The sequence below is a fragment of the Blastomyces dermatitidis genome, assembly GCF_000003525.1.
Source record: "Blastomyces dermatitidis ER-3 genomic scaffold supercont1.2, whole genome shotgun sequence".
Lineage (NCBI taxonomy): Eukaryota > Fungi > Ascomycota > Eurotiomycetes > Onygenales > Ajellomycetaceae > Blastomyces > Blastomyces dermatitidis.
The window spans coordinates 4,476,444-4,499,421 of NW_025544775.1; the positions used below are offsets into that span (position 1 = coordinate 4,476,444).

Sequence of the window (22,978 nt, forward strand, 5' to 3'; positions counted from 1 at the left end):
TTTCTGAAATCTAGGCTCTGAATGTGAAGTCTTTGATGCTGAACTATTTGTGATAGTGAAAGCTTTCAAACTCATTGAAATAAAATCTCATAAAAGAGGAAATTGTTTGAAAGAGATATGAATATTCTCTGATAGTCAAGCTGCTTTAAAAAGACTTAGAAATAGTCAGATTCATAATGATCAAATGAATCTTGAACTGATCTTAAACTCTGTTTTAAAAATTTAAAAGAGAAGAATATCAAAGCTAAGAATTCATCTACACTGGGTTCCTGCTCATATGAATATTTATGGCAATGAATTGGCTGATTCAGCTGCAAAAAAGAGTGCAGAATTAAGCAGATCTATTCAAAAAATTATGTTCTGGTCTTTTATAAGAAGAAAAATAAAAGAATCTTGTTTAAACAAGTGAAATAAAAGCTGGCAGAAACAAAAGAAGAGTATACATTACTCAAGATTTGAAACAAAACCCAAGTGGAAATCTTGTTCAATTAAATGTAAAAAGAAAATATTCTCATCTATAATACAGCTGAAACTAGGACATGGCTATTTTAAATCTTATATACAAAGATTTGATGATAGATTTGACTTAATAGAATGCTCATTCTGCAATACAAATGAGAATCCTGAGTATATTATAATACACTGTGCATTATACAATAGTCTCAGAGCCAGATTGAAAGAGAAGTATGATCTAAATCAATTAAATATGAGATTCTTATTCTCAACTGAGACAGGAATTAAATACTTAATAGACTTTCTATCAGAAACTCAAGCAGCTATAAGAAAATGACTAAATTCAGAATTATCTGAATATGAAGAGGAGGAAATTAATCAGATATAGTCTGTTAAAACAGCTATACACTCTCTTTTAATAATTTATTTTGTTATAGTCTCTCTTTACTTTATCTTTTTCTGTATCTTTTTCTTTCAATTTCTTTCTATCTATCTATTTAATGTGTCTATCTTTGAGACTGTGTTCTTTCTCTCTTTTCTTTTGTCATGATATTGTCAAATGGTTTCAAAGTATCAAAAGATGTTAAAACATCACAATTTGTAAACAGTTTTTGTATTCTGGGCTGGAATTTTCTGATTTTACATATCTGAAATTGATGAATGTACAATAGTTAACTTTACAGATATAGAAAAAACCCTCAGAACTAAAGTTCTCAGATAGATGTCATAGTCTCTGACTGCATATATCTATAATTGAAGAATAATAATAATAATAACTATCTAATATTAAAACTGTGTAATGAAATCAGTTGAATTGATAATGAAACTATTAAAAAATCTGATTCTGATCTCAGATATAATTACATAATCAGTCTAGTTCTGCAGTCAAAAGAATTTCCTCTCTTTATATTAAGTAGTTAATAAATTCAGTGAGAACTATTAATCTTTTAATAAGTCTTACTTAGCTTCTGAATTCTTCAAGAACTTTTATTATAATAGATATCTTTTCTTTTTATTAAAGATATTCTGTCAGATCTGCTCTTATTTTATTATCTATAGAGTCACTTCTACTGATCTTCATTCACTCAATCTTATACTGAAGTCTTGTAATTTTAAGTCTTATATAAGTCTTCTCACTTACTGAGCTATTGTCATTTCAGTTACTTAAGTTCTCTACATTATCTGACATCTCACTGATACCTTCAATCAGATCTTTATATATATTAAACTTATCAGACTATTCTTCTATAATAATTTCATTCAGCTTAAATATCTCTGAGACAGTCACTTTTTAATTTATTATAGATATTGATAAACTCACACTTAATTCTTCTTATACTTCAGATATTTATGAATTTCTTCTTCTACATGTTAATATGTAATTCTTTATTAAGTCAGACTTTCTATCTGATCTCAGGTTTATCATAAGTTTAATTAATTAATAAAAGACATCTAGGCATGTGTAATGATACATGGAGATGTAGTTGGCATGTTATTTCAGCAGTTTTCATTGCTTGTGAAGGGCTTCATAACCTCTTGAAGAATAACATTGTTGTGTTGTGTTGTAATCTAACTACATGAGTTACACTAAATGAATAGGTTGGGGTGGCATGTGACTAGGGTAGATGTAGTAATCACCAACACATGATTCTGATAGGACTCACCCCAAGAAATGTATGAAATTCATGGTCCCGCCGGCCAGTCTAGTCAAAATCCCCCTAAACTCAATTCAGAGGCAGGAGCAAATCGCGAGCCAAGAAGTTCTACTAACTAGGCAAGAATTTTACTATGACGGACAACAACCAATAAGAGCGGGATTCATGGGGGGATCCTGGAGTCGATCATGCCCTTCCCTCCCCGTTGAATGAATCTTCTGAACATTATTAAAAAGGCGCTGTCCGATGCCTTTCCTTCCCTCCAACCACAGCAGAACCCCGAGCGGCGACTTAATGTAGACGGGGAGAGATCCAAAAGATAAGCTACTAGAAGTTTCTGCCGGATAGTATAACTATAGGCGATAGGGAAATGAAGAAAGAAAGGAAGGCGGAAAGAAAGAAGAAAGGCAAGGGATATAAATAAATGAACAAATAAACAACATGGGGAAAGCAAAAGCGAGAAGGAGTGAGTGTATGTAGTAGTAGTAGCAATCTATTTATATACCCACCGCGACAACGACACGCCAGAAGTCGTGGATATTTTTTATTTGTTCCTTTTCCCCCCACAAAGCACGGATTGTTGATGATTGTCTTTTTCTTCTTCTTCTTCTTCTTCTTCTTCTTCTTCCTCTTTGGCTTCCTATTTTAACTTCTTTCTCCCCCCCCATCTGTCCATTCTGTGTACGTTATATTATTATTGTGAATAATTGTATAAATAAACGTCCAAATAACAATCCCCCTTAGTTACCGTTGGTCATCATCATCATCCCCACCAAAAGAGCCCACCAGCAACCTATGAACGATTAACTTTCCCTCACAAGCCATCCCCAATAAAAATAACCTCTCCATCATCACTTTACAAACCCTATATACCACCTACTTTATTCTCCTCTCCCTCGCTTCAACCAAAAATCTTGCCAAGCCCCCCGTGACGAGGAGTTCTGCGGCCGCGGGTTGATCTGGGACCGGGAGAATCGATAATCCGACCCGGCCGCCCAGCCATTGCGCACTGTGTGCCGCCCGCCTATCACCACTACCTCCACGCCCTCTGCCACGCTCATCGCACCTCCTTAACCACCGTCTGGCCTTCCTCCCACCGCTTATCTCCACTGCCTCCACCACGCCAAACCGCCCTTCTCCTCCTCCACCAACCTTCGACACACCCAACCTCGCTCCCTCTCCATCACCACCGCCATCGCCATCGCCATCGCCATCGCCATCGCCATCGCCATCGCCATCGCCAGTCTCCCTCCCCCTCAGCTACCTACCCGCCCGCTGCTGGAGCTGGAAATAGAAAATACCATCGCGGATGTGACTCGCAGTACGCGGGGTCCGCTGCTTCTCTGGTCGTCCGTCCGTCTGTCTGTCTGACTGACTGCTACTGTTCTAGCAAGTAGGGCTTCTTTTTGACTTCTGACTTCTTTTCGCCTTCCCTCCCTCTCCGCCCACAGCGCCAGGAAGATCTCCCTCTTCCCGCTTTCCCTCGCCTCTGCCAGCCATATCCACGTCTTCTCCACCCCCCACAAACTTTCTCCTGCCGTCTACTCTTCTTCTCACCTCCTCCTCTCCTCCTCCGCCTGCTTCATCTCCTCACACCACGCTCCTCTTTCTTTGTCCAGGCTTTTCGCCCCGGGAGGCTCAAACTAGACCTTAGACTACGCTCCCGACATACACACCACTCTTATTCCCTTGCTCCCTCCCTCTATCCTCCCAGGTACACCCTTCACTCACTCTCCACTCCATATCGCACTACACCACACTACACCAATCCGCACATTATCCTCTTTTTCCCACATTATTCTATGCCGTTTATCCAACTAACTCGCGCTTGCTCTCGTTTTAAAGGGTTCTCCTCCTTATCTCCAGCCCTGCCTGCCGTAAAGCGCACGCAGACCAACCGCAACCGCGCCGCTGCCCTTCACTGTCTTCCAACCTCACCAACCCTCTCGCGCAAAAGTCGGTCGTGCACTGTAATAATATCCCGTCTTAGCTATTCCGTTGACTATACCAGGACTCAAAAGTCATCGCATTTTGCCATACCCGTTGCTTCTCTTTCGCTTTCTTTTCCTTTCCCCCCCTGGACTCCCCACCCAACCAACGCTTTGGAATTGATGCTCCAAATCTGAAAAGGAACGCCTCTCTGAAATCGCGTCGTCGCATCCAACCCCATTCGTTCGTGGTGATCATCGTGCAATTCACCTCTACAGTCTAGTTTAACAGTTCTGAAATATTTTCGTACAAAATTCTTCGCTGTCGTCTCCGAAAGCGTCTTTGTTCGCTCAGTCGATCCTTCTCTATCCTCCACATTACGACACACCGACTGGTGCTGCTACTACTATTACTCTCTCCGATCGCCCTACTTATTTTCCTCAAATCCCGTGCCTTTTTCATCGTCTCTTCTCCTATTACTCACAGTCCCTGTTTTGGGGAGCGCTACCAAACAAAGACGTCGATTGGGAGAGGTTTTACCTCACGCTCTGGACAAGAGTGCCAAGTTGGCTGGCCTAACTCGCTCCAACTATGAATCAGATGAACGTCGCTGGGATGAACCCGGGAGCAGGCGGTCCCGTCGGTGGCATCCCCATGATGAACAACGGCTCGTCAGCCCCGCGCAGTGATCCCAACGGCCAGAGTCTTCAGGGAGACAATATTGTGCAATTAAACACCTATATCTACGACTATTTCCTCAAACGCGGTTATCATGATTGTGCAAGAGCCCTAATACAAGATGAATCGTTTACCATGAGCACTTCTCCCGCCTCCAAGTTGACTCCATCACACCGCCGCGATGGAGAAATGAATGGCGTTGACGGTGATGCAATGGCCACGGAGTCCAAGGACGATGTGAATAAACAAAGAATACCTGACGACCTTCCACGACCAAATATACCTCCAGGCCCTGGTGGAGACTTACAACAAACCCCTTTTCTCCTCGACTGGTTTAACCTTTTCTGGGATATTTTTTTGGCCCAACGGAAACGAAGTAAAAACCCGGACGCGATGCATTATGTCCAACAGACCCAGGTATGTCTTTACATATATATATTTACTTTTCTTTGATAATACTAATTGAAATAATGCGCTGCTTTTCAGCAATTGCTGCGCATGCAAAACCAGCAAATGTTGCGCCAGTCGCAAATGATGCCTGCGCAATATAACATGCGCACAGCCCGTACTGGCATGATTCCTGCCAATATTCAAAAGACCATGATGCAGAACCCAAATATGTACGTTGATAATATTTTTTATACGGGTAATGTCAAAAATTTCTCTCCTCTCGTGAGACTAACTGTCGGACAGGACGCCCCAACACATGGCGCAGCTGCAGAAAAATCAACAAATGCTGCATCATCAGATGCAACGTGAACCTTCTGAGATGGAAATGAACGGCCATAGACCTCAATCGCCGTCGTCTGCCGAAAACGCTCCATCACCTTCGAAGCGTCCTCGTTTAGACGGCTCGCAGGTAAATGGAATGCAGATGGCACCAAATGGGCGTGGGCAGGGCCAAATGCCTGGCCGTCCAGCCCACCAGGCCAACGCGATGTTGATGCAGCACGGGATCAACCCGAACAACTTGACTCCTGCACAGTTCAGTTCGTTCCAGGCGCAAAATCCTTCTGTACAAGCAAAATCTCTCCAGGTATATAATCAAAGCATGGCTCTACATAACAATCGCTCAGCAATGAACAACCAGGGTATGCCGAATGGCTTAATGAATCCCGGAGTCATGCCAAACCAAGGTGACACCATGCCCATGCATGATGGTCAGCTCTTGCCAATGCAAGAATATTATGGCGCAAACGGCCAAATGGCGCAAGTTCCGCGACCACAAATGCAAACGCCTGGCTCCGGGAATCATGCCCTCCAAGATTATCAAATGCAGCTGATGCTTCTGGAGCAGCAGAATAAACGTCGCCTGCTCATGGCTCGTCAGGAGCAAGACAGCATTACCCGAGGCGATGGTCAACCAGGCATGCCTGGGCAGCCTAACCTACCTCCCGGCACATCCCCGCAGGGCAGTCGGGCCGGCGCATCCCCGAACCCGAATGATCAGATGAAGAGAGGCACCCCGAAGATGCCTCAGTCTGGTCTACCTGGCTCTCCTTCTGTTGGTGATGCGATGGCCCAGGGTCGCAGCTCTCCTGCGTCAATGAACTTTGGTGGCCAGATGCCGCAAGAAATGGGCGGGGCATTTTTCATGAACAAGAATATGCCAGAAGGTGTCGTTCAGAATGGAATGAGACCGCCAAGTTCGAACCCGGCATTCAGCGGCCCTCAAATGGCCCAACCTATGGATGCCATGTCGCGACCGCAAGGGCCTGGCGCTGCTGGCAATCGAATGCCAAGCGGCAACTGGCAGGGCCAAGGACCCCAAGGGCAACCCATGATCCAACAGCAGCAAGTGGGTCAGCCGCCCCAGCCTGCGGGAACCCCACAAGAGCGCAACGCTATGCCACCTCCTCAAGCGCCCCCAGCCGGCGTCGCTGGTGCAGGCCGGGCACAACCTTCCTCTCCCCAATCTGGGGCGGCTCCTCCAACTCCACAGCAGTCCAATAAGCCAGCTCCCAAGGGGAAGAAGGAACCAAAGGAAAATCCAAGAAAGGTGAGGAATACATGATGTGATATTTTAAGGTTTTAATTGAAGCTAAGCTAATAAGCTATTTTTTTTTTTTTTCTTTTTACCAGCGGCCTCCAAAGAAACCGTCTACAGCCAACGCGTCGAATACCGCCGCGACTCCATCGTCGGAAGCCGAACCACCCCCAACTCCCACGCCACCTACTCCTATCACCCCTGTCCATCCGAACTCATTCAACAAGAACACGACGAACCCAACTACAAACGCTCCCCAACCCACCTCCGCACCCGCTGCGCAAAATCTTATTCAACAACAACAAGATCCTAACCAGACATTCGACATGAATCTTTCAGATGTAAGCCTTGAATCTCTTCCCTTATCCCCCTTCACCTTTGGACTTCCTTACCTTGCTAAATCTGGACAAATTCAATAGACCAACAATTACAACCTCGACTTCACCGCTTTGGACAATCCGGATATCCTAGAGAACTTCGACTTTGACTCGTTCCTAAACACAGATGATCCGAATGGATTCGGTTTCGACCCGAATATCCCATACCCGGCCGATGGTGTTGGAGCGGGTGCGGAGAATGGCTGTAAACTTCTCTTTCTTTCTTCTCTCTCTATTTCTTCTCTCTAGGCTGGGGTGCGGTTCTTTTTGATTGATGACTGATGACTAAATTTTTCTTTATTATTTTCCGCTTAATTTTCTTCTAATCCTTGGGTTATTCCTCTGGTTACCTTACTCTTTCCGTTCTGGCTTCTGCAATTTTTTTCTCCATTTTTTTTTACCCATCATTTAATCATTCTCCTTCTCTTATTGTTCATGTATGTGTGTGCTTGTGTTGTTGTGTATGTTCGTCTGTGTGACTTCTCTTCCTTATACTTCGTTACATTTCCTTTCTGTTTTTGTTATATCTTTAAAAGAGAACGAGTTGGAAACCTATACTACCTACAACAAGAACTACTGCAGCTGCAGCTACTACAAGTAAAACGAGGAGAGAAAAGAGGCAAGCAAAAACCCCCGGCGATTCTCGATCCTTCTTTTTTTTCTTTTTTTCTTTTTTCTTTTTTTCTTTTAACTTCTTTGATGGTTGAAATGTGGAAAAAGAATCTTGATTTCCCCCTCCCTGCATTAGTATTATCACCCCATGTTCTGCTTTTTTTAATGGCTTTGTTTTTGGATTCTTTTTTCTACGTGTGTTCTCAACAAATTCATACCCTGGATTTTTGCAATTCCTTTTCCTTTTCCTATCGTTTTAATTCCATTATTATCTTTTGTCTTTCCTGTTTGACTCGTTCCTTTTCATGTCTTAATTGTGTCATGCTATACTCTTTCCTTATTTTTCCTACTTTCTTTTTTTTTCCGTTTTCTTCCATAATTTAAATCATCTGTTTAATCATATCTCTCTCTCTCTCATACTTGGTTTTAAAATAATTTCTTCTCTTGTCTTGGATTCTTGCTCTTCTTCTATTACTTTGCTACTTACTCCTGAGGACCGCTTCTCTTATTTTGCCTCCATTCACATAACTATCTTCACTTTAACAAACTCCACTTTTCGTCTCCTACTTCTTTTTTTTTAATGAAACTTTTTTTCATCATTGTTACTGATATTATTACAAGCCATACCATAAGAACCTTGCTTTTGACATTCCCCCCTCATTCTGTCTCTACCTTTTAAAATTATGTTCTTATAACAAGTGCATTGCCTGTTTTACTATTATCATGATCATTACATTGTACATCTACTTTGAAAAATGTACGTGATCAAACTCAGACTCCATCTCAATCAAACTGTTTCCATTATTATTTTCTTGCTCTCTCTCTTTCTCTCTGTCTGTCTCTCTCATTTATACCTCTCTCCTCCTTTCCTCCTTCCGTTTACCAAGTCGCCCGCCCGCCACTTTCCACGCCGGCGTTATGTCATTTGTAAACCGCCGATCCCCTGAAATATCATCCATCTCAGTTTTACTCTGCTCGATCATTATTCTCATTCTTTTTGCTTCTGTATTGTTATTAGTACTATAAGAACTCACGCAAAGAGTGATTATCCAAAGAAAAAAAAAAAAAAAAAAAAAAAAAAAAAACTCGTAGGACAGAAACTAGTCGAAAAAGCCCTGAAGGGAAAGATAGAAGGGGTCAGTCATTCACTCATTCTCTCGTAAAAAAGCAAGTCCCTTCCAAGCGCTCCTAGCCCCCCTCCCCATCCTCACCTAACCTCGCCCGTCCACATAATCCCACCCTCCTCCTCATCCTCCTCCTTGATTTTCACAGACCCTTCCAACTCCAAGGGAATGAAATCACACCTAGCATCCGAACCAAACCGATCAACCGCAGCACCACCCTTTCCAAAATCCACATTAACCCCCAAATCTAACATACCTGCAGCAGCTGAAGCAGCCATTCCCTCCCACCTGCTAATATTTTCCCCAACCTTCTACCCCGGATCCTCCTGCTCCCAATCCTCATCCTCCCTAACCATCCTCATCAGATACCCAAGCACCTGCACAGCACACTTCTCCTTAGCCATCTGCGTCGATTCAACATACTTGGTCCACCCAATATTACCAACCCGCGCAAGGAATGGATCATTTGGGAACCGCGCCGCCGCGCTGAAAAGCAGAGCAGTCCCGTCCGCCTGTCCTTCCAACGGGGTTATGTGATATTCTGGCAGTTCCATGGATAAAAGAAAGCATATCTCTATTGCAAAAAAAGAAAATTGTGCGTGAGGGGGTGACAGCTACCGGAGAACACCCCGTCAGGGACGATCCGGCGGCAGACACATCGTAAAGCAAAAAGTCAGTAGACGGGCTAAAGGCTGTAATGGGGTTTGGAAGGGTTTACTTTCAACACGCTCGCACGGATTCGAATATTTCTTCGTCATCAACTCAAGGTCTCCAGGCCATATTTTGTGGCTTTTCGTCTCAGATGACGGGAGTACTACGGTTGGCAACCGCCGACTCGTCGTAGGAATCGGCAACAAGTTGGCGTTCTTTCCGTTATCCTTCTTCTTGCCCTTTCTAGCCATCTTACCCACTTGCTTTGTTGGCCCAGGTGGCAGCAGAACAGCCCTGGGCGCAGTAGGCACACCTGGGTCGCCAGATAACAGTCGGTTTCTGCCCACATGTCGTTTCCGCATAGCCTGGGTAATCTGTTTTGTCATGTTAGCTATGGAATCGGATGGAAACCTCCCGCTGCGAAAAATAGAATAGTGTGGTTCTTCCCTGTGATTGAAGTGATGGTTTCTGAACATGTGTAGTAATAGTTCCACCCTGAAGCTGTTCGCAAGTAAACCACCTGCAAGACCAACCCCTTGAAACAATGGCATAATCTCGGGGCCGGTGATTAAAAGACAATAAAGAGCTGCATGAGCAGAAGCATGTATAGCCTCAGTTGCAGTTTTATAGAACTTATTGGCCCCGAAGCAAGATACCCCTCCAACCTCTACTTCATACCAGAACCCTTCCTCGTGCGCATATTTCGTATAAATAGGACGGTCCAGTTTGTTCTGTTGGCAATATTCTATGTCAGGGACATAACGCAGTTAGTTTCCATGCTGCGTATCAGAGTGGAGGTAACATTTTCCAGAAGAAAGGGACCAAATATTATGACGATTATTATTATACCCTGAAGCAAAGCCGTCCAAATCCATACCCCAAGCGTCACCTTTGGGCCCGGAAGCTCAGGCAAAATCCAACCGGAATACTTCTCCTTCAAGCTCTCCAGAGCATCACGGCACGTCTCAGCCTTAGCAACAAATTTATCCTCAGAAGCCTCATCCTTCGAAGCCGCCGTCGCTGTGTCCCAGTACATGAGGAATGCTCTCCAATTTCCCCCAGCAATTCTCTCATAGCTGAAATGCGGGAGCAGGCTGGCCACGACGGATAGAACACCAAAAGTAAAAGACAGCCGCGTTGAGATCAATAAAGTCAACATCCAAGTCCCCAAATTTTAGGTTCTGAGGCTGGGGCTCCTCGACAGCTGCTGCCGCAGCGGCAGCCAGCACGTCATCAGCAAGGTCAGATTCCAGCCTTCCCCTGGATTCAGAGTCATTATGGCGGCCGCCATCAACGCTGCTGCTCCCGGACATCCCAGGAACGGCGTTGTGGTCTTGGGATGTCTGAGATTGGGGGCAAGTGCACCCCGATAGCATATGTGTTGGACGAGCTATTATCCCTGCACATCCTTCTATGTTTCCAAAGGAGCTGATCACGTCAGCCGGGGAATATGTCTGCATCGAGGCCAGCCCAGGAAACCCAGTACTGCTGGCCTTGGGAAATGTAGGACTAGGTGCAAAGCTAGCAAACCCAACCTCTGCCAGGGGCGAATGGGTTGTAGGTCCGACATTTTCCTGGCAAGCAACCCAGCCAACAATCCCCAAGGGCTGTGGTGGTAGGGGGGGAGGAGGTGCTGACCCTCGTGAGCTATCGCGGGGGATAACACACTCGAGTGCCGGGTTGTGCGGCATCGAGGTCGAGGTCGCGGTATGAGGTTTTGAGGTATTGTTCATTTGGCAGGATAGGACGCAAGGTTTAGCCGGGACAAGCCTTGGGATTTGAGAAGCTTATCCAGCAATGGAGCCTTTTCTTCTAGAGATTGATGTTGGTCCCTGACCACTGACACTGATGACGCATTGTTTAGGGATCTATGAATTTCATTAGTCGCATCTTGTTTAAGGGCATTTTCTGCACTATCATTGGTCTGGATATTTCGAAGATCGCCTAAGGGAGCGGCATATTGAGAGCCCATGTTAGAAGGTGGAATTGAGCCAGAGGCTAAGCTGTGAATCATGCAATATAACTGTTGGTATCAAAAGAAATGAAAGGGAAAAAGTATAAAGAGGCAATGGTTATTACTTAGAACATTGACAAGTTGAAGAGAGAAAGGCAGCAGGTCTGGTGACGGGATCTCCCTGGCATAATTCAGGTGAAGAGGCAATTGATATAGGACGCGACCAATTCGCCCGCAGCAGCAAAACAAACAATAAGGGACTAAAAAAAGCAGCAGCAACATCCGCACGCTAGACATCTCCCGGAGAAACAGCAATGCGATATCAAGCGAACGAGATGATCTGATATGGGCGGCAAGCACATTCCATATTTCTAAGGATTGGTTGCTGGGAGACGAATGGCCAAGGGGCTCGGCGGAAAAAAGCGTCCCTTATTCCCTCCAGGCGAATAAACAGGAAGACAGGAAGCCAGCACAGGGAAGAGGGGAAGGAGATACCAGGAGTCTCTTCTGTAGGAGACTCAATTACCTGGATTGCGGCACAATAACAAAAGGAACCGCCAAAAACATACGAGAAACCACGCCCGCATTACACCCCACCTGCTAAGTGTTAAAAGCCCTCAACGAGGGATAGAGCTCTGTAACTGCTGCTTTACATTTCCCCAACGGATAGCTGTTCCGATACGGCCCTAGCTAGACCATAAGACTAGAAGTGGGAAAGAGAGGGAAAACAAATAAACAGAATAAAGGGAAAACGAAACCACAAAAAATACTGGCAAACATGAATTCTGCTAACTTGGTCAATACCTAGAATGGTCTTTCCGTTTTGAGGTGTGCTGCTGATATCGAGTAGTGTAAGAGTGACGCTGTATCAGTAATCCTATACCCCTCCATCTGGTATAGTCTTATATTGCTAGCTAGACTTGTAAAAGTTCCAGGGGATTGTTAGCTAACAATTACAACCAACTAGAACCATTTACCCCGACGCCTCTGTTTCTCGTCTTGTGGCAGTGACTCTTGTTCTTGCCTCCAGAGCTTCTTCGAGTGTCGACCGGGGGCTCAAGTCTTTGGCCTCCAGGCGGGATATTTTTTTGGTAGGTGAAGGGCTGCCGGATTCGGTGTCTTCTGCAATTTCTACTTGTTCTGAAGTACCCAACCTTTTGCGTTTCGATTCAGCGGATGCAGTAATGTTACTCTGTGATCTTCTGACCGTTTTCGCGCTATTCGTGAGTACTCTATTAGAGCCATAGAGCGGCGTGTCTACCTCGCTCCCAGTACCCTCCTTCTTCCCTTTCACCTTTGGGTTTGGGCTGAGCAGATTTGACGGAAGCGGTGCATTTTCGCTCCCAAGACCTTCATCGCTATCTGATCGGGGACTCGATCCCGAAACAGCCCGTACTCCTGGCTGGGACAGTTCTTTTAAAGCTCCAGGGCGACTTGGATGTTTCGAATGGGACCGACGAGCTCGAGATTCTTTAGCCGCACACTGCTTGGACGCCATGGGATGAGCTGAAGATGGTGTGTTTGTCGGTGCATGAGTTCCACTGGTCAATTTCCCTGGACTCAGTGCCTCGATCAGCTGGTTATACTGTTCATCATCAATCGGTGCAATAGCACTAGGCTCTTTACTGTGCTGTCCGAAACTGATGCCTGTCATGTTAGATATTGCTCGGCTGCTATTGGAGCTTGATGCAGCATAGTCTGGCATTGACACGTCGTCCAAGGTTGAGCGGGAACGCCGACTGAGACCCGGCTCCCTGAAAGAATCAATGAAGGGGTCCTGGACTACAGGTTGCAAAGGCCATCTAGAGTCCCTCGCCGGTAATGCGGGCCGTGCCCAAGACGTCTGAGGAGTAGGATAAAGCCGCTGGGGCCAGGTTGTGTATTGCGAGGAGCGACTAGCGTCCGAGATACCAATTCCACGAGGCTCTGGGCGAGTTGGAGAGTGGGAGTGAGCATCTTCATTTTCCCTAATACCACCATAGTCGACCCCAAGATGGTATTTGAAACTGGGGCGTGAGGCCTGATGCCACATTCCCGGGTTTGGCCAGGCTAAATTCGAGCCTTCCAAAATATCTGTGGTGCCATGATAAGTTTATGTCCAAGTGTAGTGGCTGGGTACGGACACGGCTTACTCAACGGAGCATGTTGGAAAGAGAAGAAAACGAGATTCCTAACTCTTTCGAATGGGGGATTTCGATTGGGTCGAGAAAACCCTTCCGCAACAACAATTTTGATACGGCCAAACTCTTCCCCGGCTTCCCAGTGGCTCTGTTGAAGCATCTCTTCATGGAACGCCGGGAAGTGTAAACAATCCTGGTCGCCATTTTTGTCGACATCTGGTACATAAAGTGTTTAGCTATGAGCAAGCTTCGCAAACTGGCGTATATCATATTATTGATCGACTTACGAGAATTGGAATCTATATTTGCCATTAACAAGGCCATAATCAGAACAAAAAACATAATAACACATAACACAGGATATAACGTACCGATAACTTGAGGCCACCCAGTCCTCTGGTTGGTCAGACTCCCACTTAAGGGGGTTAAAGAAGTAAAATTAGTACAAGATGCCTGGTGGATTTTGAAATCATCAGATTTTACACACGCAATAAATATTCCATCAATAAACACCCGCATCTCAAACATGACAGAGTCATCCGGCTGCATGAGGCTCTCCATCATCCTCGTGGGAGCCGGCTTCTTCCAACTATGGATAGAAATCCTAAACGGACTGTTGCGAGACATGCTAGGGACAAAGGTCGTCAAGATAGGAGTGTAGCCAATGATGCCCTGGGCATAACTTGGCTGAAGAGGGTGGGAGGAAGCAGTGACCAAAGATTCGATATGCATGTAGGGAGATTCTACAGAAGGGGTTTACCCCCAGAGGAAAATTCGCTCAGTTTTCAGTCGTATAGACGCCATGCAGAGAAGAAAATATAAAAGAGACGGAGGACGGTAACTAACCACTGTCCCTAGTCACGAAGCATTGCGTCTTGAATTCTTGAATGGGCACCTTCGAACCGTCAGGGAAAAGGAGGACGTCCCAGTTCTCAAAACGCATGGTTAGAGGCTTTAATAGGCGGACCAACTGATCTTTCTTTTGCTGTTTCTGCGACTGGGGAGGAATGGACACAAAGTTGCTAGGAACTGATACAAACAAACAGACGCTGAGCAAAAGCGGAGCTCCCTCAAAAAGCCAGACTCCTATCCGTAGGCTATCAGATAGTGGTGAACGGTGGGATGGGGAGATAATGGGGAGGAATTGGAAGAAAAAAGAGAAGAGAAGAGAAGAAGCAAAACAGTAAACAGAGCAAATTCCTCCTTTCTTTATGTGGAAGTCCCCCATGTGTCGGCGCCGTGCAAGACGAGGAAGGCATCCTCGTCGCCCAGTGTCAACTCTGGCAGTTGCTTCCCCATACCGGGCTGCTCCTGTGTTCCATTTCCAGTATACTCCAACCCAGGGAGGGAGGCGGTATAGTCACTCCCGAATAAACAGGGAGACGGGGAAGACGGGGAAGACGGGAAAGGGAGGACATGCTGGACATAGTAGCAAGCTACTCCCATGTAGCATCCTTCCTTAGCCTCAGTCATAACCAAGCCATCACTCACTATAACTATCTCTAACGTAAAACCTCCATCCAGGTTAGCTATGCTCAAATCAGATCGATATTCACTGCAACACACGCGCTTAACCTGCGACTCTATAGCCAGGGATAACGTGACTCACCACCCAACGAACTCATCCACCCAACGAACTGCTATTTTTTCCATGAATCTCTGCAACTCTTCAACTTCAATCACCCACCATGCCACTCAATGAAGTGATTATAGAGCAAGCAATCACTCAATTGAATCAATAATTGATTTCTAAATATGCTGTGATTATAAAGGAATTCAGAATTAATTGTATTATCTTGATACAGTAGTTCAAAGATCAACAGATCTCTAGAATAGAGATAACATTAACTTACTATTAGAATCTCACAAATACTGAAGAATAATGTCTTCTATTTTATATTAATCTGTTATTTAATTACAGCTTCTCTATGATATCTTAAATACTATACAATTTTGTATTTAAGATTATTAAGATATAAGTAGAAATCAACTGAGTATCTCAGTTTTATAAGTAGTATAAAATAAAGATTAAGAGTATCTATTTTCATATTCTGAATTAAAAGAGAAAATAGATAGATAATAACTATTATTTTAAATAATTCTTTATTCTTATAATTACAGTTTTTTTACTTCTTTTTATATACAATTTTATGAGCTTTTTACTAACTTTTATTAAATAGTTACAGAAGAAGATTAAGCAGTATAATATTCTATCTCAGAATATCTATAATTTTAATGAAAAAGACTTTCTTCTTGATCTTCTTTATACTCTTAAGTGAATTATTTCTATAGAATTGTAATGTGACAGAACTGAAGCAGTGACTAGTTAATAATATCATGTAAAAGTAGTTGTTTAAAAAGCTGTATAGATGAGCTTGACTATCTTACTTAAATAGTAAGCTCATAGACTACAGAGTTATTGTAAGAATATCACAGATATGATACTTAATATACTAAGAAAATTATATAAGATACATAGTAACTCTTATATATATTTCAGTAGAAGAAAAATGAATCACTGACTTCTTTCATAAGAAGTCAGTATCTAGCTATTTTATATAGGTAATAAGCAGATACTCTTCTCTCATTTCATAAGTGAGAATAGCTGAAGTGATACCTCAGTAGTATCTTACTATTAAGAAAAAGTAATCTGCTAATCTTATATAGAAGTAAAATTCTTATATTTATTAATCAGATCTTTCTATAATATATCTGAATAATATTATAGAGTAATTAAAAATCAGTTCAGATAGAATGAAATCATCTATATAAAAGTAATAAGCTGTGTGAAACTGTAACAGAGTCTTGATATAATTGAGAGTATAATAATATTCTTCTCTTTAAGAGTATAGTCTCTATACTTTTAAGATTATCAGATTAGAAGTTATCTTTGTTATATAGCAATAGTTATTAACTGATTGACAGTGCATGTGCTGTGTATAATATAAAGAAATAGATAAGTTTTTCTGCTGACTATATAGATCTTTCTTTACTTATCTTCATTTAAATCAAATACATGATAAGTGAGTTTCTTATATAGTAATTTAAAATGTGAAAAATGTAGTTAATAAGTGACTTACAGATCTCTCATTATATTCTATTTTATATATGAAATTCTCTGCAAAAGTAATATATTTTAGAAACAAAGTTAACAGTAGTAACAGGATTTTTTGAAAAGATTTTCTCTCTTATAAAACATTTTTCTTTCTTCTCTCTCAATTGTAATAGTAAGTGTATAAGAGTATCATTCTTGAAGAATAATAAAGAATATATTCTGATATTTTCTAGTGAATAAATATCTTTATGATGCAGCTGCAGTCTCTGTGACTGTCAAGAAAGCTTAATTAAAGATGAAGATAACAGTATTGATAAACTGTGAAAGTATCACTTTCATTATTACATCTTCTTCTTCTTCTTCTTCTTCTACTTCTCTTACAGTTATAATAATAGTTACTGTATCTTGTAGTGAGATATTGTCTCTTCTGCTGATTAATTTATCTATATTCAGTTCTTTCTCTGTCTCTCTCACTGCTGTTATAATACTACTCTTCTTCTCAGTTAACACAGTGATGTATGACTCTGTGTGATCATTCAGAGAGAATCTCAGAGAGAGCTTGATTCTGAAGACAGTGACTCTGAGAAGCTTAATCTGTAGTTTCTCTTCTGTGACATATCTGAGCCCTGCTTGAAATACTGCTGAGTTAAGTTCACAGAGTTCTGTAATTTCTTTGTCTTCTCTCTGTGAGAAGACTTCAGTACAGTCTCTGACTAACACTGTCACTTGTCTATACTATACTAAGCAGCTGAAGAAGAGAGAAATTTTATACATCTGCTTCTTCTTTCACTCTTATTATTTCTATTATATCTGTAACAATAACTTCTATCTCTCTGTAAGTATTATCTCACAGAAAGATGTCATGTTGACTCTGATAAAAAGCTTAGATATTCAAGCAGTACAGAGTGAGAGTCTCAGAGCTTTAAGTGTTAATGAATTCTATTAAGACTGAGAAGATTCTTCTTACTCATCTGTAAAAGAAGATAAAAGTATGAATCTCTGAGATAAAAAAACATCTCAGAATAACTGACTCTAAGAAGAGATCAGCTGATGATACTATTAAAAGCACTGTGAAGATTAATTACTGATTAGAGAGAATCTTACTTCAATTAAATAACTGAGATACTTTATAAGTTAATAAGTTGATATTTTATACATTTCTTATGCTCTTCTGCAGTGCTACAGCACTAACTTCTCAGTAGATAAAGATACTGATACTGAAGACTTCAATCATGAAGAATGAGTTTGATAAGAATGTAATTATTGATAAGTAGACTCTGATTTCTCTTTTTACTTTTTCAGCAAACTGCAGCTCTATTAGAATAGCAGCAGCTTATAAGTTAATAATATTAATCTTTTTTATTAATTTCAAGTATCTCTTTTCTCTAACTGCTTCAGGAATTTTACACTTATATAGTCTCATTAAACTTCTAAAAAACTCTTTGAGAGAAAATAGAAGAAGAGTACTATAGAGCTTATAAGACACTGACTTATCACTGTGAGATTATCTCTAGAAAAACTCTTTAAGAAAAATAAGAAGTCTTAAACAGTATTTCTTACTCAATGTCTCTGATATATAATAGAGTAGTCTCTACTAATTATCTTATAACTTGCAATCTCTTTCTCAGTATTTTTCAAATACTTAAGTAATTCTTATAAATTCTCTGATAATAAATAATCTTCTTATTTATAAGATATTAAAGCTTACTGTAATATATTTACTTATTTAATATTTTCTTCATAAGATATTCAGTATCACTCTTAATTTTGATATTATTCAGCTGAGACAGCTCTACTCTGAGACATTGCTTATAAAGCTTTAAATAGAAAATATGAAAAATAGAATGAATTAATTTCAATTCTGTGAGTAATTTCAACTTATATATCTACTTACTTATCACTCTTATTACTGAGAAAGATTCTAGTCACTGCTTACTAAGCTTCTTATATAATCTTGTTATCTTAATATTCTTTGCTGAAAGTAGTACTTAATTCTCTATTAAAAACTTTATTGAAAGATATTTTCAATTATAGTATTTTATCTACTACTTCTAAGTATAATGAATACTTTTTATCATCTTCTTATAGATTTTATTCAAAAGTTTCAATCTTACTTTTACTTCTGATACTGAGAGATACTCTGTTCTCTGTATTTATTTAATATTCTGACTGTCTATTCTTCTCTTTAAAATATTGTTCATGATATCACTGAGTAATGAAGAATTATATTTATAATAAGTATAGAAAGAAGATATCTTTAAGATTGCATTCTTTGTATTATTATATATGAATTCAGTAATTAGAAGATGTTTAAATTAATTATTCTGATAATATGAATAGAATGCTTAAAGATACTGTTCTAGTATCTGATTCTAGTATTCAGTCTGATTATCTGTCTGCAGATAAAATGTGATACTGAGAAGATGTCTTATTATAAGATAATAGTAAAAAGCTGATCAGTATTTCCTGATGAAGAGAGATTCTTGATCTGTTATCAATGATTTCAGAGTACTGTGATTATGAATAATAATATTCAAAAACAGGTCAGTCAATTCAGAGACTTTAATCTTTTTATAAGTAGAGATATATCTGATTATCTTTGTAAAGCAGTCAATAATAATCAAAAGTGAGTTATATTCTTTGACTCTTGTTAACTTTAGCAGATTAACTATGAAATTCATTGATAAATTCTGTTATAAGCTCTTTGAAATAGACAGTGATATTAACTCACTGTATTACTTATACTACAGAATCTTTATTCTTTGATAGATATTGTAAGTCTTAATATACTCTTTAACATCTGCTCAGAGCTTGTCTTAAATATATTTATATTTTAGAAGTTTCTCAGTCTTCTCTAACCTGAAGTGTTCTGTATGAAAATTATTATAATGAATTCTCAATAACTTCTGATGCACTGTTCTACTATAATGAATAAAGACTGAATTATTCAGCAGTAGAAGTTCATATTCTTCTAGTTATCAGTGACTTGATTTCTTAGTGATATCACTCTACTCAGAGTCTGTCTCTTTCAAGTTTAAACTGAATTCTTTCTTCTTCAACTTCTGAATTCAAGCTGCAGTAGAGATGTCTCTCTTTTATAACTTATTAATAAATTTTAAAAGTAGTCAGATTGAAAGATTGTAGACTGTTTTATTCTTTACTAATTCAATGATTGTAAGATATAATATGAGAAGCTTATGATCTTCAGTGTCAGTTCTCTGCAGAAACTCAGGTTTTCTTTCATCTTCTATACTGAGTCATGCAGCTGCCTTATCAGCACTGTTTTCAAGCTTCAGAGAATCTCAATTCTCTGCAGTCAGCTTCTTCTGCAGTGATGATAGAGATTCTTTTATAGAATTCTTCTCTGCATTAATAATATTATAATCAGACTGTCTAAACAGTGTGTTAGTGAGATTAAGTCAATCTGAATAATATTGAATATAGAAATTCTACTCTGAAAGCAGCTCTGCTTATCTTACTTAACATTCTATCAAGCTCTTTATTATTAAGAAGTAATGCAGATTTGCATGATCAGTGAGAACTTACACTGAGTACTTACTACTCTGAAGATAATATTATCAGATCTTAAAGAATTTGATAATTACTAATATCTTCTAATCATGAGTATCATATCTTCTCTATATAAGTAATAACTTCTTGAAGAAGAAAGTTACTGATCTTTATTCACAGTATCTTATAAACTCTATAAAAAAGTCTTCTCTCACAGACAATTCATTATCTGTATTCTTAGAAGTGATTATTCTGTAATTCTTTTAATATTGAAAGATCTTCAGTGTTAACTGTGAAAAGATTTCACAGATCTCATTCTCAGATGTATCAGTCTCACACTGACTGAGTAAGTCAGAGTTAAAGTGATTCAGTATTATGATATCTGTAAAAGCTTATTTCAATTCTGCAAACATCTGTACAGTGTCTTGAGTGAGAATAAATGATTCTGTTTTTCTGTCTTTCACACTTCACTTTAACAGATCTGTAAGAGAGACAGTAATCTGTGAATATGTATAGATAAATTATCTGTAGAAATTTGTAAATTCTAGAAACATCTGTATCTCATGATATGTCTGCAGTGCTGATCAGTTCTCAATAGCAGAGACTCAGCTTCTATTCATTGAAATGTTATTCATCTCAATAATATAATCTAAGAAATCAATCTTCTGTATGTAGAACAAGCATTTTTGAGTATTTATATAGAGTTGATACTGTCTCAAGTGACTCAATACTTCTTGAACAGGAGTATTATATTCTTTCTCTATTTTCAAGAAGATTAGAATGTTGTCCAGATATACTATATAGAAGATATTGACAAGACCTCACAGTATCTCATTTATATAGATCTGAAAGATGACTGAAGTATTATAAAAATTAAAAGATAAAACAAGATATTCAAAATTACTGTACTTGATATAAAAAGCTGTTTTTCAAACATCATCTTTATTAACTCTGATTCTATGATAGATATCTTATATATCAATTTTTAAGAACATCTTTGCTTCAGATAATCAATTAATTATCTTGTTAATTAATAGTAATGAATAGTGATTCTTAACTGTCATCTTATTAAAATCTCTGTAGTCTACACATAGATGTAGTCTATCATTCTTCTTGAGTATAAAGAGTATAGACATCTCTACTGAACTCTTTGATAAGTATATTCAGTTCTTTAATTATACTTCTTCAAGATATTTGTGCAGAATATTCAATTTCTTTACAGATAAGTTATAAAGAGATCTGAACAGTGCTGTTACATCATCTTTAAGACAAATCTTATATCATATCTTGATATCAGGAAACTTCACTGCTTTTCTTTTCAAAAAGACATTCTTATAATCTGTAAAGAGATGTTATATATATTCATCTTCAATGATGAATACTGCTACTAATCTTGCAGTGAGAGTGATGACTTCTTCATCTGTTCTCAAGTTTTAGTCATCTGCTATACAGTATATTGACTTTATCTTTTTCTCAAGATTCTTCTAATGAAACTCTTCAGATTTCTCTATCACTGTCTCTTCATCAGTGAGATGATATCATTATATCTGAGAGACTCAGTCAATAAGAGAATTGTTATCTCTTAATTATAGAAGATCTAGAATGATATTCTTATTTATAATATTAACTGTATAAAGAAGCAGACTGCTCTTCTTAAAGATTTCTTCTAAGTCTGTAATTATATACTTCACTTGAATTATACTAAAACAGTGATATTTCATTTTATCAGTAAATTTTATATAATCTGATAGATCTATCTTCTTTCAACTCTTCATCAAAGAAAAGAAATAGAAGATGAAGTTGATATTTATTCTGAAGTTAAGTAGATATCTCACTAATATCTTCTCATTCAGAGTATGTATTATGATTGTAATATAAATTCAGAGATATGAGAATTATTATTTCTTCATTTCTTTCTCTTCTTTATCTTTCACAGATATGTTTGTCAGAAGAGAAGTTAACTTTAAGAAGATATCTTTTCAGTTTCTTCTCTTCTTCAGCTTTTTACAATCACTGATATAGTGATTACTAGCTTCACAGTTGAAACAGAGATCTTTGTTAAATCTTTTTTAATATTTCTTCACAGTGAGTGAAGAATCAGAATACTTAAAATTCTTCTTTACTTTCTCTGCACTGAAGCTGTCACAGTATTATTTAGATTTCATCATTGATTACTTAAAAGAGATCTTATTAGTCTTTTTCTCAGAGAATTGATTATTCAAATAGATTCAGAAAGCCAGGTTGACAAGCTCAGTATAATTAATTAGTGAACTCTGATATTATAATATTATTATTCACATCTTGTGAGTCAGCTTTATAAGATAAAGCTGTGTTTTTAATTGATTCAAATCATCAGTTAATTTCTCTTAATATTCTTCAAATCTTGTATTGAAATTGAAAGAATTCTCATCATCTTATTAATATAATAAGTTAAATCACTGTACTACTATGAAGCTGCAGTTACAGTGATCTTTGATTTAATTTAGTAGAAAGTTCTTGAATTCTTCTTAAGTTATTGTAGTATTAGTACACTCAAGCTCTCTCTTCTAAATAACTCAAGTAGTTGCAGAGATGTCTTCAAGAAGATTGACAGTGTATATTACTTATATCTCATGAGTATTACACTGACTCAGATTAAGGTGGAATTTTCATTCAAGAGTATGAGTAAAGCTGTGAAATTCAGATAATGTATTTCTCTTATATCTTAAAGAATCTCTGATCTTAATCTCTCTATCTTTATAATAGATGTAGATGTGTAGAGACTGCAGTAATGACAGAGTAATTAAAGAGCTTATATCAAAATATACAGTGAGTTCAGAAATCTCAGATTTCTGCTGAGATAGAGATGTACACACTCTAGAGAATAATGTAGT

The 22,978-nt window shown here is 39.3% G+C and overlaps 3 protein-coding genes across 5 annotated transcripts; 1 reads left to right on the top strand and 2 right to left on the bottom strand.

The window, feature by feature from the left end:
* Positions 1–2,228: 2,228 nt before the first annotated feature.
* Positions 2,229–11,242, top strand: BDCG_01885 (cAMP-dependent protein kinase pathway protein). 3 transcript variants are annotated; one of them, XM_045417430.1, is made up of 7 exons: positions 2,280–2,789; positions 2,853–3,822; positions 3,954–5,132; positions 5,202–5,335; positions 5,409–6,714; positions 6,798–7,043; positions 7,122–11,242. In XM_045417430.1, the coding sequence occupies exons 3-7, from the start codon at positions 4,629–4,631 to the stop codon at positions 7,326–7,328; spliced, it is 2,397 nt and encodes a 798-aa protein (XP_045279814.1). In that variant the 5' UTR covers positions 2,280–2,789; positions 2,853–3,822; positions 3,954–4,628; the 3' UTR covers positions 7,329–11,242. The 3 variants fall into 3 exon arrangements, with proteins under 3 accessions (XP_045279816.1, XP_045279814.1, XP_045279815.1); XM_045417432.1 differs by having other exon boundaries at positions 2,229–3,822; positions 7,122–8,781; XM_045417431.1 differs by having other exon boundaries at positions 2,280–3,501; positions 7,122–10,081.
* On the bottom strand, positions 8,658–10,502 carry BDCG_16462 (uncharacterized protein; the record flags this gene model as incomplete). The annotated part of the gene is made up of 6 exons (XM_045425692.1): positions 8,658–8,694; positions 8,903–9,103; positions 9,131–9,389; positions 9,534–9,831; positions 10,000–10,197; positions 10,344–10,502. The coding sequence occupies 6 exons, from the start codon at positions 10,500–10,502 to the stop codon at positions 8,658–8,660; spliced, it is 1,152 nt and encodes a 383-aa protein (XP_045279817.1).
* Positions 10,537–14,483, bottom strand: BDCG_16463 (uncharacterized protein; the record flags this gene model as incomplete). The annotated part of the gene is made up of 9 exons (XM_045425693.1): positions 10,537–11,236; positions 11,311–11,469; positions 12,225–12,311; positions 12,398–13,493; positions 13,553–13,756; positions 13,828–13,839; positions 13,912–13,955; positions 14,028–14,283; positions 14,387–14,483. 9 exons carry the CDS (start codon positions 14,481–14,483, stop codon positions 10,537–10,539), a joined length of 2,655 nt encoding a protein of 884 aa, XP_045279818.1.
* Positions 14,484–22,978: the final 8,495 nt, after the last annotated feature.